Genomic DNA, 19,628 nt, shown 5'->3' with positions numbered 1-19,628 from the left:
CTTCGATTTGCTTACCCTTTATTAGGGGCTTGAAAAAAAATTGTAGAATTATTTAATTATTATTTATTATTATTTAATCTCGTAAATATTTTCAAGCCTAGTGGCTAAGAAAATCATTTCGATGATAATACTAATAACCCATAAACAGTAGCATGAGATTGGTTTGGCTAAAAGTGTGGAAAATGTTTGAAACTGATAATGTGGTTAACCATTCTATTAATTAAGGATGCATTTTAGATGGAAGGCGGAAGTTTATATGCATGATTGTCTCTCGTTATTCGTATACCTATGAAAGAAATGTTACTGTATGTACACTAAATTTCCTGCTTCAACTCATCCAATCTATCTTGATCTTTTGAGGGGCTTTAAATTCTCGGACAAGGGATTGCGGTTTTCGGAGTTAGCTTAATTTCATTAATATTGTAAATAGCTAGTGGAATGTTAAAGTGTATTTAAGAACGTCTGAAATCAAATCAAGCTAACGTCGATTCTTACAGATTAATTTCGATTCGTAAAGTTCGACCTAACTACCTCATTTCTCGTAAATTTATTTAGCATATTGGCAAGTATTAGGAGCCATGTCCTCCACAAACTCATTCCTCTAATTTAAGTTGCTAGCTCGTATAGCTCATACTGAGTGGATCATACTTTTAAAACAGTTGTATCAGAAGTTCGATGCGACTATTATTGAGCCAGTGGGGAGCAGACTTTGCTGAAGAAGAAAGAAAACACAATACTCGGACAGAATGCGTGCTATTGGCGTACAGTACGGGTTGAGATTACTGGCTCGGCCTAAAGGCCAGGCCGCCCGGCGGAGGTGCAATTACGGGTCTCCTGAGTACCCCGTCACCAAAACCGAGACCTAATCAAACAAACCTCATATTACATAGCCCATCGCCTCTTTTTAGCGTCGCTCCCGACACTCCCCTTGATCAACTTCCCGTGTCAGCCATCACAACGTAAATGTTGTTGCGGGAAAAACACCCAAGAACTAACCGTACCATTTGTCAAACTGCCTCGCTATTGAAAAGTTATCAGACAGCAACGTCACTGATCTCTCATGGCAATTCTACTGGATCTGGAGTTTTATCCTGCATCAGAATTGTATTGGAGGGACGAAAAATGTGCTGGCCATCACGCGTTTCCATAGCTAGTCATGGGAACATAGGCATAAAGGAACTTTATTCTCACTTCAGAGCTGTTCAGCTATATCTATCTGGGTCCCATCTAGCTAGTAGAGAAGTGATTGAGGTATCGCATGTTCATATAATTGATGTCCCTACACAAGTACGGCAAACGGTTCTTTAACAAATCAATCCACATGGTTCACGGCTGATGTCGCTTCAGTTGTTGATAGCTTTCCTGAAGAATACGGGACCGGGGCAGTTGTTGAAGCTAGACGTCATGTCCAACCCCTCTGTTAGAGGTCGTCACAGATTCTCCCAACTACAGCATATGCACAAGATCAATCGCTCAGGAATAGGAAATAGAATAAACGTCCTATAAGATCGAGTTCACTTTCCGCTACCACCAATGTGGCACCCCGAGACTTCCCTGAAGATGAAAGATAATACCTGCGCAGAATGCATTGTCGGTGCCCAGTAGGGATTGGGGCTGCTGGCACGGTCCAAAAGCCAGGCCACCCAGCGAAGGTGCAATGCTGGAGCCTCTATGTGGCCTGTTACCGAAATTGAGAGTTAAACAGACAATTAAAGTACTACACAGATTGACGAACCCAACGTGCAATCTATATCACATCGGTGCAAGATATTTCGACTTACATTAAGATTTGTAATATCCAAGATACATGCTTGAATTACCAATTTTCTGGTACAACATCCTTCTTACAATCGCTTTGAAAAGCATCATAAGGCTATGTTTTCACTCAATTTTATTCCCTATAAAATTATTCAACGGACGTGAAATGGATTGCTGGGAACTTTCATTCCATAATTGCACATTGAATCTATCAAAAGAGGCACAGGATTGTGGCGCAAGAGAAAAGAATGTTTCCAAACAGCAGATGCGAAAGCACAGGAGAAAGGAAGCTGAAAAGGCAAAAAGTAGCTAATTAATAACCGATCAGCGTTGCCGCTACAGAGAAGTCGTTTTAGACACCACCACCGCTTCTGGAGACTGGGATCGTGGGACGGTTGAGGACGCTCTTCAGTGTGTGATGTGGAACAGCTCCGGTCTTCAGGGAGCTCATAAACTACGAAAGAAAGGATAGGTTAAGAAAATGTCGTTAACATTTGACGCTGAACACGACAACTTGTTTTTACGTAAAAAAGAATGGGAATTGAGTAGAAAAAGACGAATTCAATACACAACAGTAAGCATTAGAATTTTAAGGTAATGATCCAAAGTATCGCCATTGGAGATATTTTGAATAAAAAGTACATGAAGAAATGTATGAATTTGTGCATAAACAAAACAAACATTGCATCCATACTAGAATAAATAGTGGGTCATAAAAAAAACCACTTTTATCCGAAGTGACACACCACGTTTGCCGTGACAAAATCAGCACAAAAACACAAGGGATCGTATAAAGACAGGAGTTACCTCAAGAAATTCGACTTGGTCGATTTCGCCATTTCGATCCAAATCGAGGTCAGAGAGGATACTTTCCAAGGTATTGTTGCTTACACTCTCACCTTGTTTCTAAAACAAAAAAAAACAAATAAATGCATTGCATATAATTAACGTTACTATACTACGTAGGAATGTTAGTTCTTTGGTGAGAAAAAGCACGTTTTTGGAATGTATGGAAGACTGCTGGTCCTCAGTTTGGCTCAAAACATGCAGATAATTGATTAAACGAATTTTCTTTTCAAATTACTTTCATTTTTAATACATAAACAATGCACAAGAGTGCCTTCTAGTGAGTTCAGTCTGAAATTTTCTCCAATTGATCAAGCCCCAAAATGAGCTTGCCTGAGTTACTTTTATGTAAATTAGGAAAATTGGCGTTTCGATGACAAGCTAATGTTCTGTTTTGGGAATTATGGATGTAAAGCATCGGGGAAGTTCTGTTTTACAGGAACATCAAATTGAACAAGACGCCAAGAGTATGAAGCTAAAAAATTCATGAAATCCATTTTATGATAATGGAAACATCAAAGATATTTAAAACATTGACATTCAGTGCAATTCAGAGTTAATGCAGTACTACGCGACCCATAGCGCCTACTGTTATTTTGGGTAGAAAGTACATATCGGGGATGGTAAACCAGGAGAACGCGCTATTCCTCATAAGTACCGCGAAAAATTTGTGGAGATCGTTCAAGGTGATGTAGCCCTTGCCATCGACATCAATGGAGCTAAACTGCTTTCTGATATTCTCTACTTCCTCGGGGGAAAAGTTGGCAGGAACTGTCTTGGTGCGTTTCATGGCAAGGCCCATCTCCGTTTTGAGGAATTTCTACGCAACACAGGGAAAAAATAAATAGTAACGTGCCAAAAAACTTCAGATGAATGGTAAACGGTTTCTACCATTGCGACCTCAAACTCCTTCTTCTTGCGCAGCGGGCACCAGTTGAGCTCTGCAGCCATCAGATCGATTAATTTGGGCAGGACCTCCTCGGCAGCCCTGACATCCAGGAAGGCCAGACGCGTCCTTCTTGCGAGAAAATCAATGGCATTGCAGGCATACTCGCGACATGCCTCTGTGACCTTGAGGTAAAGATGGTAAAATTGATTATAATAGTATGATTTCTCACTAGACTGGCAACGATTAGAGTCCGTTAGTAAAAATGACTGGTTTTGCGTTTTTTGAATGGGAAGTTCAAGTGTCAGAGTTACTTCACTTGATCTATGTGCATGTAATAAGTCCACTTTGTAATGTTGATCCAAAAGTGATTGCAATTTTTTATCGGTTTGTTGTAATTCATTTATTCAATACAAATGCATATTTCTTCGCCAATTTACTGATTTTCTAGGTATAATAGGACAACCAATAACACGCTTTTTACGCACTGCATTTATCAATCGAAACATTTGTGAAGACAACTTAACATAGGCGATCAAAGAAGACATTTTAAGATTTATAGCCCTGGCTGACAATAAATGAATGAACTAAAGAATCTACTCTCCCGTGATGAGCGCACTTTATTATACTCTGGATCTTAACAATCTATTCAAAAAGATGAATTTAAACATGGTCATTCCTCGGAGGTTTCGAAAGGAAGTGTTTTTGCCAAAACAGTGCATCCCAGTGCCTCAGAAAGTTTTATTGTAAGATCTCACCGTTGAAGATGGCACAGGGAGGTGAATCTACACAACCAATGCTACATTTTTAGGAATAGGAAAGCGGTATTTGAAGTTCAACGAAAATATAGACTTTTACTAATGACAGCTTTCTTAGATCTGCGTGACATTTAAAAGTATAAATTCTTGCTGTAGGATTTGGAAAATTTTTGCGTAGCTCTTGCTAAGTTCACAAAGTTTCTAGAACAAATTCAAAGAAAAATGGCCTCCAAATCGCAGCATTTACCTAATATGGTAGCGTCTGATTTATTGTAATTTTCTTACTGAAATACAATCTTCATCGTCATCTGTTTAGGTCCATTAATAAGACGAAAAATACTACTTCAACTTCTTAAAATACTTGCTATGCCTTCATTCGTAACTCTTCTACGACTGACCTCAGCTTCAATGATGGGGAAGTTGGGATGAAGCCGGCGTCCTGCTAGAGGGTAGCGACGACCGGTAAGTTTGGCCTGTTGAGCAACTTTGACAGCGTGACCGCCGTAGGTCGAGGCAAGGTGGATGGCCACATCACGATCAATGCCGTACTCCTGGGACAGTTGAATGAAGAGATTGGGCGACCATCCATGCGCACCGTTTAGGCGCAAGCCCACAGTGCGACACTTGGACTTCGGTTTGAGACCGCATACCTGTAGACAAAGAGGGACACATGCGTGACCTCTCTGTGCATGAATAAGACTTACAGATTGGGTAGTCTTCTTGACGTTATAGTTTGGAAAATACGGAGATATTCAGTCTATTATCTCTCTCAATACACTTAAATGAATAACTACAAAAACTCCTAATCACCAGAGCAAGAAGACCACATGATATCGGTGTCTCTGCTCATTGAAAATCGGTGATGAATTGGTAAGAAAATTAACCTTACCAACTGAATTTTATGATGAATAAAATGAGTAATTGATGGGGGGCTCGGGGATGCATTTATTAATGACACGATTTGGTAGTCGATTACCGAATTAGATGCCGAGATCTCATGATTACATTCAATCAAATGGATAAGAAAAACTAGTGATTCAACAGAGAAGCATGGATGCCAATATCGATCGCAAAGACTAAAAGTGGGACCGAGGAATACGTGACCGTCAGAAATTTAATAAATTCAACCTCTGAATACTTCTAATCACTATCTGTTTTAACGCACGCTGGAGCTGCATCACCGTCTCCACCGTATTAAGCTAAAACAAAGTACCTATTATAACGAGTCAGACTACGGTAGAATTTATGGCTCACAAATCAAATGAAACAGTCGTGTGAGTCTATTAGCTAAACACAATAAAGTAAGTCATTAAAAATGTACCATGACAACAGTAGGTCCTAATTAAATGTCGTAGTTTGAGTACGTTCCATTAATCTGTTATTACACCTTCACGTATTCTCCACACCAAACCGCTGTTTATGCATGGAAAGTGGCATTAAAAAAACACCCTGTACTGCAACAGGCTGTAAAGTGAAATAAACGGTACATTATAGACTCCGAACACGTATTAAATAATGAGGGTAAAGATTCAGCCTTGACAACCTACACACCTTTTCCATACAGACGTAAAATGTAAGAAAATAATAGGCAAAGTAAATTCAAACAATAAAGTTGCGAAGATGTTCCACCTTAACACATTCATCCACCGTCTCCTCAGCCATTTTACGGTACGTAGTCCACTTGCCACCAGCAATTGTGACGAGGTTGTTCTCGCCCACCGTGATAACGTGATTCCGCGCAATTGATTGCGTGTCCTTAGAGTTTGGATCGGACACCAGTGGACGAATACCCGACCACACGGAGAGCACATCACCCCGTCGAACTATCGAGAGTACCAAAAATTGTTGCTCCACCAAACACTTTAATTAAAAGTGGCGAATCCAAACAGTCACGCCCACCTTTAAGATCAGGAGATAGGTAGCTTTTGATCTCCGAGAGAATGAATTGGACATCATCGTCTGTGGGTTCAGGTGAAGTGGCCAGTTTGCAAGAATGATCCGTAGTTCCGGCTACAACGTGGCCGAGCCAAGGCAGGAAGAAAATGACACGTCCATCAGTGGTAGATGGATCCAGTAGACCCATATTCTCGGGGCTAAAGTGGCACAATAAAACGTCAGCTAACTGCTCATGATACGCAGCATTTTGGGAGTCCCCAAAGCGCACCTGTAGTAGTTAGGAAGGACAATGTGAACGCCTGAGCTGGGCTGACAGATGGGATCCAGTTTGTTGTTCTCCATTTTTCGAATTTCGTCGGTGAAGGGGCCGGTAGCATTAACGACACAGCGAGCGCGAACGACAAATTCCTTGCCTGAAAGAAGATCGCGCAGGCGAGCACCGTTTACGACTAGCTTTGGTTTCCCAGAGACATCTTTCTGCTTTGGGTCTTCGCTCGGACCCTTGAGCAGTTCCAAGACCTCCACGTAGTTGGCAATGGCGGCGCCGTATCGACTGGCTGTGAAGGCGACGTCTAGACACATGCGTGCATCATCGTGCTGACCTGAGCGGGGTCACAAGGGATATCAAAGTTTAGTTAATCCAGAATTAAAAAAACTACATATTTAGAAACCCTAAATAAATAGACATACCCTTTAAAACCCATTGCGTTAATAACTAGTGCAATCACAAGCGAAAATACACGGAATAATTGTGCCATGAATGAAAATTAACAAAAATTCTAACCCAATAATGCTTACTTATAGATTATGAATTAGTTAACCTAATAAAAGTGAATAGTGAGAACAGTAAATAACCTCAAAGAATGGCAGTAGTTACCTCACAATCGAGCATATATTTTATGTCCTAAATTCAAGCGCTAGACCAACTATCCTCACAAGGTTCCATCAGCGAAAAAAAAACAGTCGAACACCCCGATTTAAAGCGTCACCTTAAAATGCATGCTGTTTACACTACACTAACGACCACATCAAAGTGTTATATCCTTTCTTTCACGGGTAGCGAGGCGCCGCGACGTAGCGGCTGCGTCACCATCGAAAGAAAATAAACGTCACGTCGACTCACCATCGTAATAAACGAGAGCACCTTTCAGTTTTTCATTTTTCAGGTGGGGAAATATCTCCATAGAGCGTGATTTGTTAAGGAAGTAGCTTGACTTGAGAATTTGGGTGCCGGAGACCAGATCGTACATTTTTATGCCCAGCCAGTAATAGGGCACCTGCCACCATCTATATAACAGAGAAGACTGCGCTCTTGTCTTATGCCTCACTTTGCATGTTAAACTTTAAAGTAATTTTCAACTAAAGACTGTGCGAAAGATAGGTCGAATTTCACCATCATACAGGATTATTCATATGGCACATGTTGCGACGGCTTCTTGCATACATGCCAAGTGACTTGTAAGGCGTCCGTAACTAACGGCGTGTCCTCTAATCTTGTATACGTATATAGAATGCGGGATTACCTGCTGATTTTCATTTACACTAAATAACAGCTAATTTTGCTCTTTCACAAGTATCATTCTTAACTGGACATGAACCATTAAAACCAAAGTCCACTGTTTAAGAGATTTGAGCTTTTATCCCTTTGAAAGGAGACACAAAAGTCCACTAGGACTTTTGGACTTTTACGCATCCTCGTTTGTGCTCATTTAATATCCAAATTTATGTTTAGTGATTTCAATGAAAACTTAAACTGAGAGGTTTGTCTTTAAATTCTCAGCTAAAAAGTGTCTTCTATTCGAACCTATTAAAAATTGCCTGTAATTTTAAAAAAAGAGAGGTGAAATGTGTGCAAAGTGCATAAATAATAACTGCGTGCATATTATGATAGGGCAAAGTGTTAATAGGCAAACTGGCTACACATTAAAACGCCATCTCGGATATAAATATCACTTTTGATGACCGTATGAAGTTAGGGTAACTGTGAAATGAATTTTAAGTAAATAAGTTTGAAGACGCCTCCAAAAGAAGTTTTCTTGGCGCAACATGTGTGTGCAATGGTGTTGATTTGGCTTCGAAACATTGATGATCTTGTGAGGGACCTTAAAGAGAATCTGGATTCACTTACCTATAAAGTGCATATAGAGTCGAAAAAAGAAGACACGCGGATGCCTTAGACAAGAATTATTGCCACACCCGGGTGTGTCATCATCTAGACTACTGGTATCCAAATTTCAGGCGCTTTATGATCAACTCCTAACCTGCGAAAATGTTGAATCTCAGGTTCATTTGAAAAATTTTTGATAGAGCCATCGTGAATACATTTACCTGAAATCTGTACTTTTAATTCTCTTGACTATCACAGTGACATATAACCACCTATATAATAGGTAGTTGATAAACCACTGTTGTCTACCAGTTAGATCATACTGATGGACAAACTGACCAAAACGACATGTTAACATTATTATAACCGACAGATATCAAAATTATTTGGAATCTCAAGTACAAATATCAGCAAAATCAAAGCGTTTCTGTCTACATTATGTCAATAACAGTTTCAAAGCGATGAAATATCAAGCAAAAAGTTTAAAATCACGAGTAGATGCTTCACACTTTGTAGGTCAAACATGACAAATATAAGAGGACGCTTGATGTAGTGAAAAAAAAAGGCAAAAAAATGAAATACAGCACCCACTTGTAGATAGGCAGCATGATGGGCAGCGGATGCGCGATATGCGGGGCAATGTCGAGGAGGTTGGCTCGTTCACTCAGAGCTTCACGCACCATACGATACTGCTCCAGATCGAGATTGAAAACAGCCTTTTGAAGGTAACGCACACCACCATGGATCAGCTTCGTTGAACGACTTGATGTACCAGAAGCAAAATCTTGCTTCTCTACTAAGCAGGTGGTCAAACCTGGAGAAAGGAATCCGCATTCAAGTAAAGCAGATAATTGAATGTAGTAGGAGGAGTAGTGTAACGCCGAAATAGAAAAGTAGGTTATGCATAAGCGGTACTTATGGATCCTTTTGACAATGGCTGTTTGGGATCTAAAGAGTATAGTGCGCTCGTGTTTTGCGTTTGTGGAAGAATGGTGATAAAAATTGCTTCATGTATATTTTGGAGTTTGCATGTTTCCCTTTTAGACTGCGGTACAAGGACTCACCACAGAGAGAAAGAGAGGTTAATCAAAGTCAATCGCGGGTAAGAATGAATTGTACCAGTCAGATTGAAAGGTCAAATAATTTATTGCTGAATATTTATGCCACATGACGAGTGATCAAAACCCGGTGTAAATACATAAAACATTCTAAATAGTGCTAAATTTAAATTGCCACAAATATTATTTTCAAATTGCGGAAATCTGTCAATTAAACGGATGCAAAAGCGCATATTTGAAATACAGCAACATACGCCGATAAAATTTATGATTTCGGCAGCCAATATTTTTTAAACCTTGAAAACAGGAAAAAATGCTACTCTAATAAAAGAACGTCAGTGTTCCCACATGTTAACAATGTTGGCACGCAGTAGTGCGTATTTCCTAACTATTTAGGCGCCACGGCAAATATTCGAACGGTTGTAAAACCAAAAGATGTCGTGAAGTTATATTTCATGAGGTCGCTACGAATTTCAATCGAAAGAAGATATGGTAACAAATTGGTAGAGATGGGTCTAAGTTATCGTATAACACATATAAGTGAAAGACAAGTTCTTCTATATTATCTGCATCTAATAGAAATTCAATGGTATGCTCATTCACTGGTAAACTATTGCCCGATCATCATGGAAAAAGTGCAGCAAACTATTAATGCGTCGTTACACCTTCCTCTGTATTACCTCACAAGCACAAGATTTCTTGTATCACACAGAAAAATTTGGTGGGTAATGATAAGTTAATCTTTTTCCTAAAGCGGTGGTAGGAGGACATTAAAGCGGTTACAGTTCAATGCAACCCCGTTTGTACACCGTAAATCGCGATAATTTAGGTCCGGAAAAGTTGCAGTACAACGGCCTTTACGGATAACGTTGGTTATGCTCTAAGTGATACCAAAAGCTCATTCAGATGGCTTGTGAAATATAGACAATAGGTTAGACCCACCTCGAGTGACAGCATCTAGAGCTACACCTGTGCCGGTGGCCCCACCGCCGATAACTAGAATATCGAAGACATCGTTGTTCTTCATCATGCGATCGATGTTTTGCTGACGACTTGTGAGAGGACCACGAAAAAGAGCGAGTTCCTCCTCCGGTGGAGGTTTACGAAGTCGAGAGGCCTAGAGAAAGGCAAGAGCAGTACGGTACAAACGCCCTTGAATTAGCCCATATCCTCTAAGAATGAGCCAAATTAGTACTTAAAACGTTTGTGGTGAAAAAATGTGCAGCAAACAGGGTGGCCCAAGGTAGGTCTACCTTAGGCCATTTGGAATTTTTAGAACTCATGGTTCTCGCTAAGCTCTGAATTTTCTTTCCGTTTCATGGAAGCACTTATTTGGCGCACGTATGAAACAGCCTAGCTATTCTTTTAAAGCATAATGCGTCATATGGAAAACCCATAAAGAAATATGATTACCAATTTTTAAGGATTTTTCGAACTACTTGAAACGCCATATCACATTTGCGCAGAACTACTTCAGAAAATGCCCAGAATAATAAAGTTTGAAACGCGTATTGAGAAACCTTAATTTAAACTAATGAGCACACTAAAATATGGAGAGGAAATGAAGGAGAGTTACTTCATTGATATAATAACCTTATTAGACCTTAAGGGCCGCCTGAAAAAAGCTAATTTTATGTTGACATTGTATCGAACATTTGTGTTTCAACTACCAATATCCCCAAAATGTACTCGATGAATTGCCAAATGTTAACCGATACGGAGTAATTTCAGAATAAACTAGTGAAAAGACAGTGCACCGAAAAAGTGCTCTTCGAAAACAAAAGAGAGAGCTGTTAAAATTAAAGTAAGCCATATCCCACCAGAAAAAAGTGGTGTGCTCGTTCAATGGCACTATTTTACGGTGATAAGTGCTTAAGCAATACGCACATTAACTTAATAAGACGAAATTACAAGTAGAGAAAGTCACAGAAAAATTCGGCTTTATCTTATAGACATGCAAAAACAACCACGGAATCATATTTATGTTTATTAATGCGAATGAAGTACAGGTACAGAGAACTAATGAGCTAGTAAACTTGCAGCAAAACTTACGCGCATTCTTTTAGCCTCTAACAGTTTTGGTGCATATTCCATAACGGCCAAAGTTCCCAAACCTGCAACTGTGCCAGTCACCAATAAGCGCTGCCATGCCACTCGTAATCCAGAAATTTTCATTGCCATCTAGGTAAAACTTAACATTTTAATTGACCATTTTACAACTCCTAAGTGAAGTTATCATATCTGAGTAATCGGGATGAGCAAAAACAAAGAAAGTCAAAAAATAGATAAATTTGAATGCTTGATTTTAAAAAAGCAAATGAATTAATAGAAAATCCAACAATATTAGAGCAGCAAGATTAAAATAACTACAGTGGGATGTGGGTTGGTAAAATTAGAATCCTAAAATACTATACTTGTTTCATATGACTTCAGGCTAGGGTTTTTTATCTAATGCAGCCTGTTTAATTCATCTTGGTGCCTACTAAAATCTTAACTAGTATCGTGCTACCAAAGAAGGAAGATCGTAACGTAATGCAGTAAGAAGCGGTCAAATATCCTCAAAAAAATCGAATGAAAATCAGTAAACAGTGACGCCCAAAAGTATGCATTAAGAGCCAAAATATTTATTCGCCAAATTTATCATTTATTAATGCGAAATGAACAATGAAGCAGATGTGAATTATCACCATATTCATTAGGCATGAAAAGTTGCAAAAGATTGAATAGTAGGAACTAAGCTCCCACAGAGAGCCCGCAATTTCAGAAATACAATCCATGCGACTAGAGCAATTGTTAAAAATGCAGAAGTAACTAACCCTAAAGCCAAATAAGCTTTCAATGAAAGGACGCGCGACTAGTAAGGCCGCCTAACGTCCACGAAGCAGAAAAATAGAGCGTTGACAAAACCTAACAATGCCTTATTCAAAAGAACCATTAAGCCAAAATATAAAGTGCCGAAAAATAACTTAATTGAGGCCTAACACTATAGCAGATCAGCCCTGAATGGCCTTGACGTGCAATTACGAAACAAATAAAAGATGTAAAGAACAGTGAAGTGAAGAAGCATAAAATAGCGTATAAAAGTACAGGTGACAATTTTTACCTCAAGCCTACAAAATTTTGGTCAAATGGGTTTCCAAACACTGAGATACGCATTTGTCGAAAATCACTGCTCACATGTCTAGGAATTACGTAATGCATGTTTGCTTGACCAAACCATTTAGGTGAAAAGGAGGACTAAATTTTAAAAGGCAATAATTCCATTCATTGTGCCCAGTACGTATGGTTACAAATAATGAATGCCCTACCTATTGATTCAATGTAATTCTCATGTTGTTTTGATGTTCCTTTCACAGAGAGAGCGGGGGTGCGAATCGAACCACGTGACAAGAGTCGGTGTTCTGCAAGCCTGAACTCTGCACCAGTTTTCCCCATTTTGCTTGCCCTAATGAATATGACAAAATCAAACCAACCCAGGTGTTCCAAGAGTACGAGGAGCAGGGAAGAGGGGACCTATGAGGAACTGAAGGCCGAGGAGGAAGAGATGAACACTAAATCTATTAAAGCTATTAGATGTTGGGGAACCGAATTCCAAATCCTGGTATTTCGGCAAACATCATCGAATTCATCGTGCATTCATTTTGATGAGACTCTAATACGTTATTATCTTAGGATCAGGTTTTAATAAGTCTGGTTTTTCTGTACTGCACAAGCAAAGCACTTTTAAGGAGGGTCAGATCCGGTAAATTAATTTACCAAATGCCGGTATTGAAAATATCACAATATATTTTATGGGAACCTAAAATTTGTAATGACCTTTTGTTACATTCCCTCTAGCTATTAAATATTGATCCGCATTTGTGTTTTACATAGTCTATTACATATGGAATTGTTACTTTAATATCAAGCATTTTTTCTTAATACCCTACTTTGAAGAGTTATGCGTATTGCTTACAATTAATGCAAACTAATCCAACTTATATAATCCACCGGTTAGGCTACTTTTTTATTTTTTCTGAGACGATTACTATTGTTCACTTAATTTTTTAATTTTCTATCCTTTGAAATGTTCGTCTATTTCCCGACCTTGACGTCGATGGTGTGCGCTTCGCGTCGCCTATTTGCCAGGTCTTTGGTTTGCTCCTCACGTGAGTTCAATTGTTTTATTTTACAATTTCAATTTTGTGGAGTTTGGGATACTTATGAGCAAAATTTTAATGCAAATCGTTGTAGTGTTTATATTAACTATTCATGTCTTTCACTTTAGTTTCCTGCAAGGAAACCTGACTGAAAAACCCAAGCTAACCTCCTTTCTCTCCTTCCAACTTTTGCGCGTTTTGATGTGTGTTAGCCATATCGTTGTCTGTTACCTTTTTTATTCATTTACCCCTCCCCGATCAGGATTGACAATTCAGTATTCTAACGCTTCTCCGCTTATACTGTGCGATAATTCCAGCTATTTTTTGGTGGCAAGTCTTTTTGAAAAGACTCTAATGCTATTGTTTCCAAGAAGATAAGACCACAAACTGACTAACTCATACTGGCCGTTTATGACTACTTTTGGCTAATACTATTTTGGAACCCTTAGATTCATTGAAAGTGTGCCAAATTATTCCATTTTGACGTATTGCCTTCTTTTAGAACTACCTGATGATAACAGGTACCTCACTTTTTGTGTTTGTTGTTGCGGTAATTGCATTTCTCTGCTCAATTCGGTAAAACTCCCTGTCTAACTTTCGAAATTTCTTCTGGCCCTTAGCATTAGTGGCTTTGTCAGTGCTAAGATACAGATTGCCTACTCCTACTGCCCTCTCCAAGCAAACCAGTTGTTCTTACTCTAGTGCTATCTTATTTGTCATTCGTTGGGAAACCATGTCTGTAAATGCTTGGTGATTGACCCAGATACTGTGGCCTTTGCATTGTTATAGCATTGCTTTCTAATTTCAAAAATCTTTTATTAGTAGCTCTCAACGCTTCGACTTTGCATCGCAACACCATTTTTGAAAAAAGGCAGACCTTCTCATCAGCCAGCTGTAGTAAATTTTGTTCTGGTTTTTAGGGGTGTTTGAACGGTTTCCTAATAACGTCTTTGCATAAATGTATACTTTGGTTGACAGTTCTAGTTATTGAAAGATACAAACGTCTCTGTTTGTCCATCTTCTTACAGTGTGAGTTGCGTTATTTTTTATCATCCCGGTAATGACCTTTTTTGGGCCTCCAAATAACTCGGGTGTGTTTTATAAACAAACCCATATTTAGCTAGTGCTCCCATTTTTGCTTGTGATGATGTCGAAAAACTTGACGAACACATGTACAGGTACACTTTTTTCTTTGATGCTGTGGATGGCAGCACAAGGGATGGAGATATCCTCTCCTTCCGAGGCTTGCGGTCTTAGCTGCTACTTCTCGCACCTCAAATGGGAGCAAATGGCTGCCGGTCTGACGAGCGGTGCCGTGACCACAGCCATCCTCCATCCACTAGAGCTGGCCAAAATTCGTCTTCAAGTGAATGAGGGCTACGGAGCGGTTAAGATCCGGTAGAATTTTCTACCGATTCTGTACCGGTGTGCAGTCTTAGTCCACTTCATTGTTTATTTCTGCTCCCTTCATAGACCCGTGAGCTCCCATTTCGTTGGGACCCTGCGTGAAATTTACAGGGTGAAGGGTTTTCCTGGTCTTTATCAGGGTGCTGCGCCCAACTTAATGGGTAACGCGGTCTCTTGGGGCCTTTACTTCCTATTGTAAGCATCGCTCTGTTGCATTGTGCCTTTTTGTTTGTTCTACTTTTTTCTTCTCTGCGCTTTTTAGTTACGGTGCGCTCAAGAACTATGCCCAAGATGGTGATGAATCTAAGATGTTAGGATCAGGTGAATACCTTGCCCTGGCTGGTGTTTCTGGTAAGTCACCTTAGCAGCCTGACCCTTGTTTTGTCTGACTGAACCAGACTAATTAATTCTCATGCTTCTGGAGGTTAGCCATTACTTTCTACTATTTGATACGACGATCTCACTGCAACCACCATGCCCTTTTGATTTGGCAATGATTTTAACCACTGTGTAGTTGGTTTTGTAATTTTTTTTTCTATCGAGGAATCGATCATTACTTTATGTATATTTTACACTTAAGTGGGACTTACGTCCCTGTGCAGTGGCGAATTTTGAATGCATTTACCTGGGTTTTTTTCAGTTCGAATTTGCCATATCTTAGAGGAACTCTCTTCGTCTTCGTAGTGAATCTAATAGCCATTTGTAGCGAATTTGGCGCAGCCTTTAAAATTACTGTAATTTTGGTCTCTATTTGAGCAGATTCCTACTAGAGTGAATGCACGCATAATTAACGTCCCACGGTAAACCTCAACGTACTAGAGCATATACAATTGTTGATGGTGAAGCCTAAAATCGTAACGTTATCCTTTTTTCAAATTAGAGGCGTTTTAGTAACTAGGAGCTTTTTGGAGTGCATTTGTAGGCAGTAAAATGGGATTGTGTGCATAATAATTTAAACCCTACCTCAGTATGCTTTGAAAATTTATTAGACCGATAGACACACCCTATCTCGCATATCTTTAGTGAACGTATACAGTTACTCGTCTGAACTGCAAAATGAATGTAAAAACCCTACAGTCTGGATGTGTGGCCACACATCTACTTTTATGCGAATAATTCGCGGTAGAACCCATTTGCCTCAAGATAACCAATTTTCTAGATGACAGCACATTAATCAACCTTGTTCTGCAAATCTTTTTTTACTATTTTTTTGTCTCGCCCATTTACTCATGCTTGCTTCTCGTCTTATATTTTGCTAATACCAATATTCATTCGGTTACGAGATTTTCTTGACCATTTGGCTTTACGTCACAGAAATTTACGGGCATTACTGTTGATCATTAAATTGGTAAAGTTGGGTTATATATCCCCTACAATCTCAACACTAATCCAACTTACATAGCAACCAAATAAATTAGACTGTTACATGATACACCAAGACTCCCAAAGTATTTTAATTTGGCAACATCTATGCGTAGACTCATTACCTTTCGACAATCTTATGATGCGCTTTGCATATACATCTCTCTCATGTTAGTAATGATTCTAGGTGGGATGCATATTACAGCTTCTCTATGAATCTCAGTAACGATAGCTACCTCTTTCTTTTTCATTAGCTCATTTTTTGTGACAACATTTAACTCGAAATTGTCCTGCAGTTAACTAGTTATGAAGTCATAGCAAACTTAATGTGACAGGCAAGTCTCACCATTATTTAAGTCCTAAGATTTACCTTAATCTGTTTATCGTAGCAGCATTTCATACTACATTCAGAAATCATTCGAACTCTAGAGTAGAGCCCACGCTTTGCTATAAAGTCCATATTATTAGCCACATTTATATCGTGATTGACTTGTAATGCCACAATTGATTGGGCAAATTTAATTTTTACTAATTACAGTGATTCAGCATCACTGAAAGCGAAGATCGTATCAAAACTGCAGTTAATCATAATCCAGTTATCAGTGCGAAGTAGTCAACTGAGATTTCAGTAGCATAATTGTTGACTCACTGAAAGGTTTTCAAAAGTCCTTCACTGTCTATGGGTCCGTTTGGTGTCAGGTGTTTATCATATCAGCTATGGCCCGGCCATCTGATAGCAGATGATAGAAAGTCTGTTGTGGGACCTAAATAAACCAAAGCGCAACTTTTGCAGGCGCGGTGGTGCTGTGGCTGACGAATCCCATATGGGTAGCAAAAACTCGCATGTGTCTACAATACGAGACGCTGGGAGCTTCGTATCGTCTGACCACGTGGAGCACCCTAATGGAAGTGTGGCGGACGGAGGGCATCCGTGGCTTCTACCGCGGCGTTGTGCCTGGCATGATAGGCGTCTCCAGTGGGGCGGTGCAGTTTTTGCTCTACGAAGAGCTGCGCAACTTCTACAACTGTCGCTGCCGCCAACGCACTATTGACACTCATTTGGTGAGTAGTTGCGCCTTCTTCTGATTTGGAAAATAATCTAAGAAAACGTCCGAATTCCTATCAGTGGTATATTAGTTAATGACCTACAGTAAGTCATTTTTACTTTAAAGCGATGTAGACTCTGATGGATGTCTAAGCTACTTCTGCGCACTATTTCACACATGAACGACTTTTACCTGCAAACTGGTTTAACCGTGTTTCCCAAGCTCTGTGTTTTGTTGCCCATTAAGGCAACTGACCCCACGCTGTCTTTGCTAAATACTCTAAAAGTTTGACTTGTGGATATATTGTACATGCTTTTACGTTAGTGTCGTGCAATAGAAGCTCTTTTTGATTCGTCATTGCTGATACTTTTCCACATTATTGCTGCTCACTATAGTATGCTGCTTGTCCAACGTTGGCGGCGTTGCTTACTTTTCGTTTAAACATACCGCCATTGCTGCTGCTGTATGAAGTCCTTTAAATGCGCTATTTCATATTTCTTGTGTCTTAAATACGCTTGTATGACGTTAATGTCGCCTTAGCTCCTAGTTAAATCGGTTTTGTCCTTATTTCCCTTTGTAACCACGACACACTAATCTATTAACCGTAAATGCCCATTATCTTTGGTGACCGCCTTTTACATCCTTAGCGCCTTGCTAAAATCCTTATTTACGCCACTTTGTAAACCTTGTAAACTATTAATGGACATATTTGTATTTAAGTGTGGGATTATTTGCTCTTTATTACCTTCCGATCTTCCCTTTCGTGTCTCCTTAGTTGCTCAACTTTGAAACTCACCTTCACGTTCATTGCGACGACCTCATTCAAAATATTGCATCTGTTTCTCATATGGCATCTTTAAGCGCACGGGCTCGCTGAAGTTTTGACTATCTACTGTCAACCTTGGTTTTATTTCATATTTCGAATATAATAATGCCAGCCATGTTACTACGATGGGCTAGGCCATGTTGAAATGATGCAGTTATCAAACTTCTCAAACCAATAAATCATTTTTTTATTTTTAGAAAGCCTCTGAATATCTTCTGATAGGAATAATTTCCAAGGCAATGGTCCTTTCACTGACATATCCCCATCAGGTCGTGCGAACGCGTCTGCAGGAGCAACATCGAAATTACTCCAGTCTAGCAAACCTCCTCAAGACCATTTGGAGGTAACTGCTACTTTCATTCATTTCATTAGGTTATGCCCCTTGTCGTAATGGGATCGAAGTACTCCTTTCTCTTTTCCAGCTACGAGGGTGCACGTGGTTTCTATAAGGGCCTTCTGGCCAACATTTTGCGAACAGCTCCATCAGGTGGTCTGATGTTTGTGATCTATGAAAACTGCTACAAGTGGCTGACTGCGCTGAGGTAACAAGCACCAGAGTCGACCGATGCTGACTGAAGGGTCACCTACTCGCGTCACTTTTTACCGTGATTCGCGCATTTTAATTAGGCGCAAATGTTTAGTACTTGATTTGTGTACATAGTTAACGCGAATTATGTGAATTTTGGGCATTAAAATATTCAATAAAAGGTTATACTACATCTCAATCATGACGCCCTCAACAGTTCGGTTACACCACTTTGTCTGTAGCTTGTTTGCCTCTTCCTAATACTAACTTAGAAGACATGAAATAGCTTTTAAGATCCAATTTGCGGTTAATTATAGGCGGTTATCTAGTAAATGCTTGGTGTTTCAAGTTGTCTGCCCCATACGTCTTCACTTACGAACATTGTAATCCAAACATCTCGGGTCAAAATCACAATCCAAATGTTTCCCGTAGTGCTGATCGCGTGCCTTAGCAAGAGGCCAGGCACTGTCCGGAAACAATGTCATTAAGGAATGTAGAACCTCATTCCTTATGACACTGTAGTTTTCACGCACCCAGGTCAGAAATGAGTATTATTCGTATCTACTTTGATTGCATTATCCATGGGATTTATACAGCAATATTTTTCTTTGTTGAGTTCTCAACACCAAACCTTGGGGCCATACCAGCATTCGCTTTAGCAACAGATGAAATGTCCATAGGCGGCATCTCTTCTGGATGTGATTTTCCGATTCACTAAACTTTGAACGTGGATGTAGGGGAAGTACTAATTAAAAGTAAAATTTGAGATTAGGCACTTAGCGCGGTTCCCAACCCTGGTTATCAGACAAAACTTACTACGGAATTGACCGTAGGTAACATCTGAGATCTTTTGGTATCCCACTACATAAACGGCTGCCTTTTTCAGGGCAGACTCATTCTAGCTCAGTGTGCAGTGATGTTACTGTAGCTACCACACAAACACCGACTGGTACATCAACAGCCTTGTCGCAACCACAGCTCGCACCACCACGTCTACAGCTTTATTCCATTTT

At 39.7% G+C, this 19,628-nt stretch overlaps 2 protein-coding genes across 2 annotated transcripts; one reads left to right on the top strand and one right to left on the bottom strand. All coding sequences in view use genetic code 11, as the record gives it.

Annotated features, from left to right (window-relative positions):
- Positions 1–2,110: 2,110 nt before the first annotated feature.
- On the bottom strand, positions 2,111–12,510 carry EGR_02161 (Glycerol-3-phosphate dehydrogenase; the record flags this gene model as incomplete). The annotated part of the gene is made up of 13 exons (XM_024491410.1): positions 2,111–2,212; positions 2,566–2,664; positions 3,194–3,424; positions 3,496–3,675; positions 4,647–4,898; positions 5,878–6,071; positions 6,148–6,341; positions 6,413–6,746; positions 7,268–7,431; positions 8,843–9,065; positions 10,252–10,426; positions 11,362–11,490; positions 12,487–12,510. 13 exons carry the CDS (start codon positions 12,508–12,510, stop codon positions 2,111–2,113), a joined length of 2,301 nt encoding a protein of 766 aa, XP_024354263.1.
- Positions 12,511–12,757: 247 nt separating this feature from the next.
- On the top strand, positions 12,758–18,635 carry EGR_02160 (Mitochondrial folate transporter/carrier; the record flags this gene model as incomplete). The annotated part of the gene is made up of 7 exons (XM_024491409.1): positions 12,758–12,968; positions 14,660–14,846; positions 14,922–15,050; positions 15,118–15,206; positions 17,011–17,279; positions 18,287–18,432; positions 18,512–18,635. The coding sequence occupies 7 exons, from the start codon at positions 12,758–12,760 to the stop codon at positions 18,633–18,635; spliced, it is 1,155 nt and encodes a 384-aa protein (XP_024354262.1).
- Between the last annotated feature and the right edge of the window lie 993 nt (positions 18,636–19,628).

Source organism: Echinococcus granulosus (assembly GCF_000524195.1).
Source record: "Echinococcus granulosus chromosome Unknown EG_S00009, whole genome shotgun sequence".
Lineage (NCBI taxonomy): Eukaryota > Metazoa > Platyhelminthes > Cestoda > Cyclophyllidea > Taeniidae > Echinococcus > Echinococcus granulosus.
This window is presented reverse-complemented; position numbering and strand designations above follow the sequence as displayed.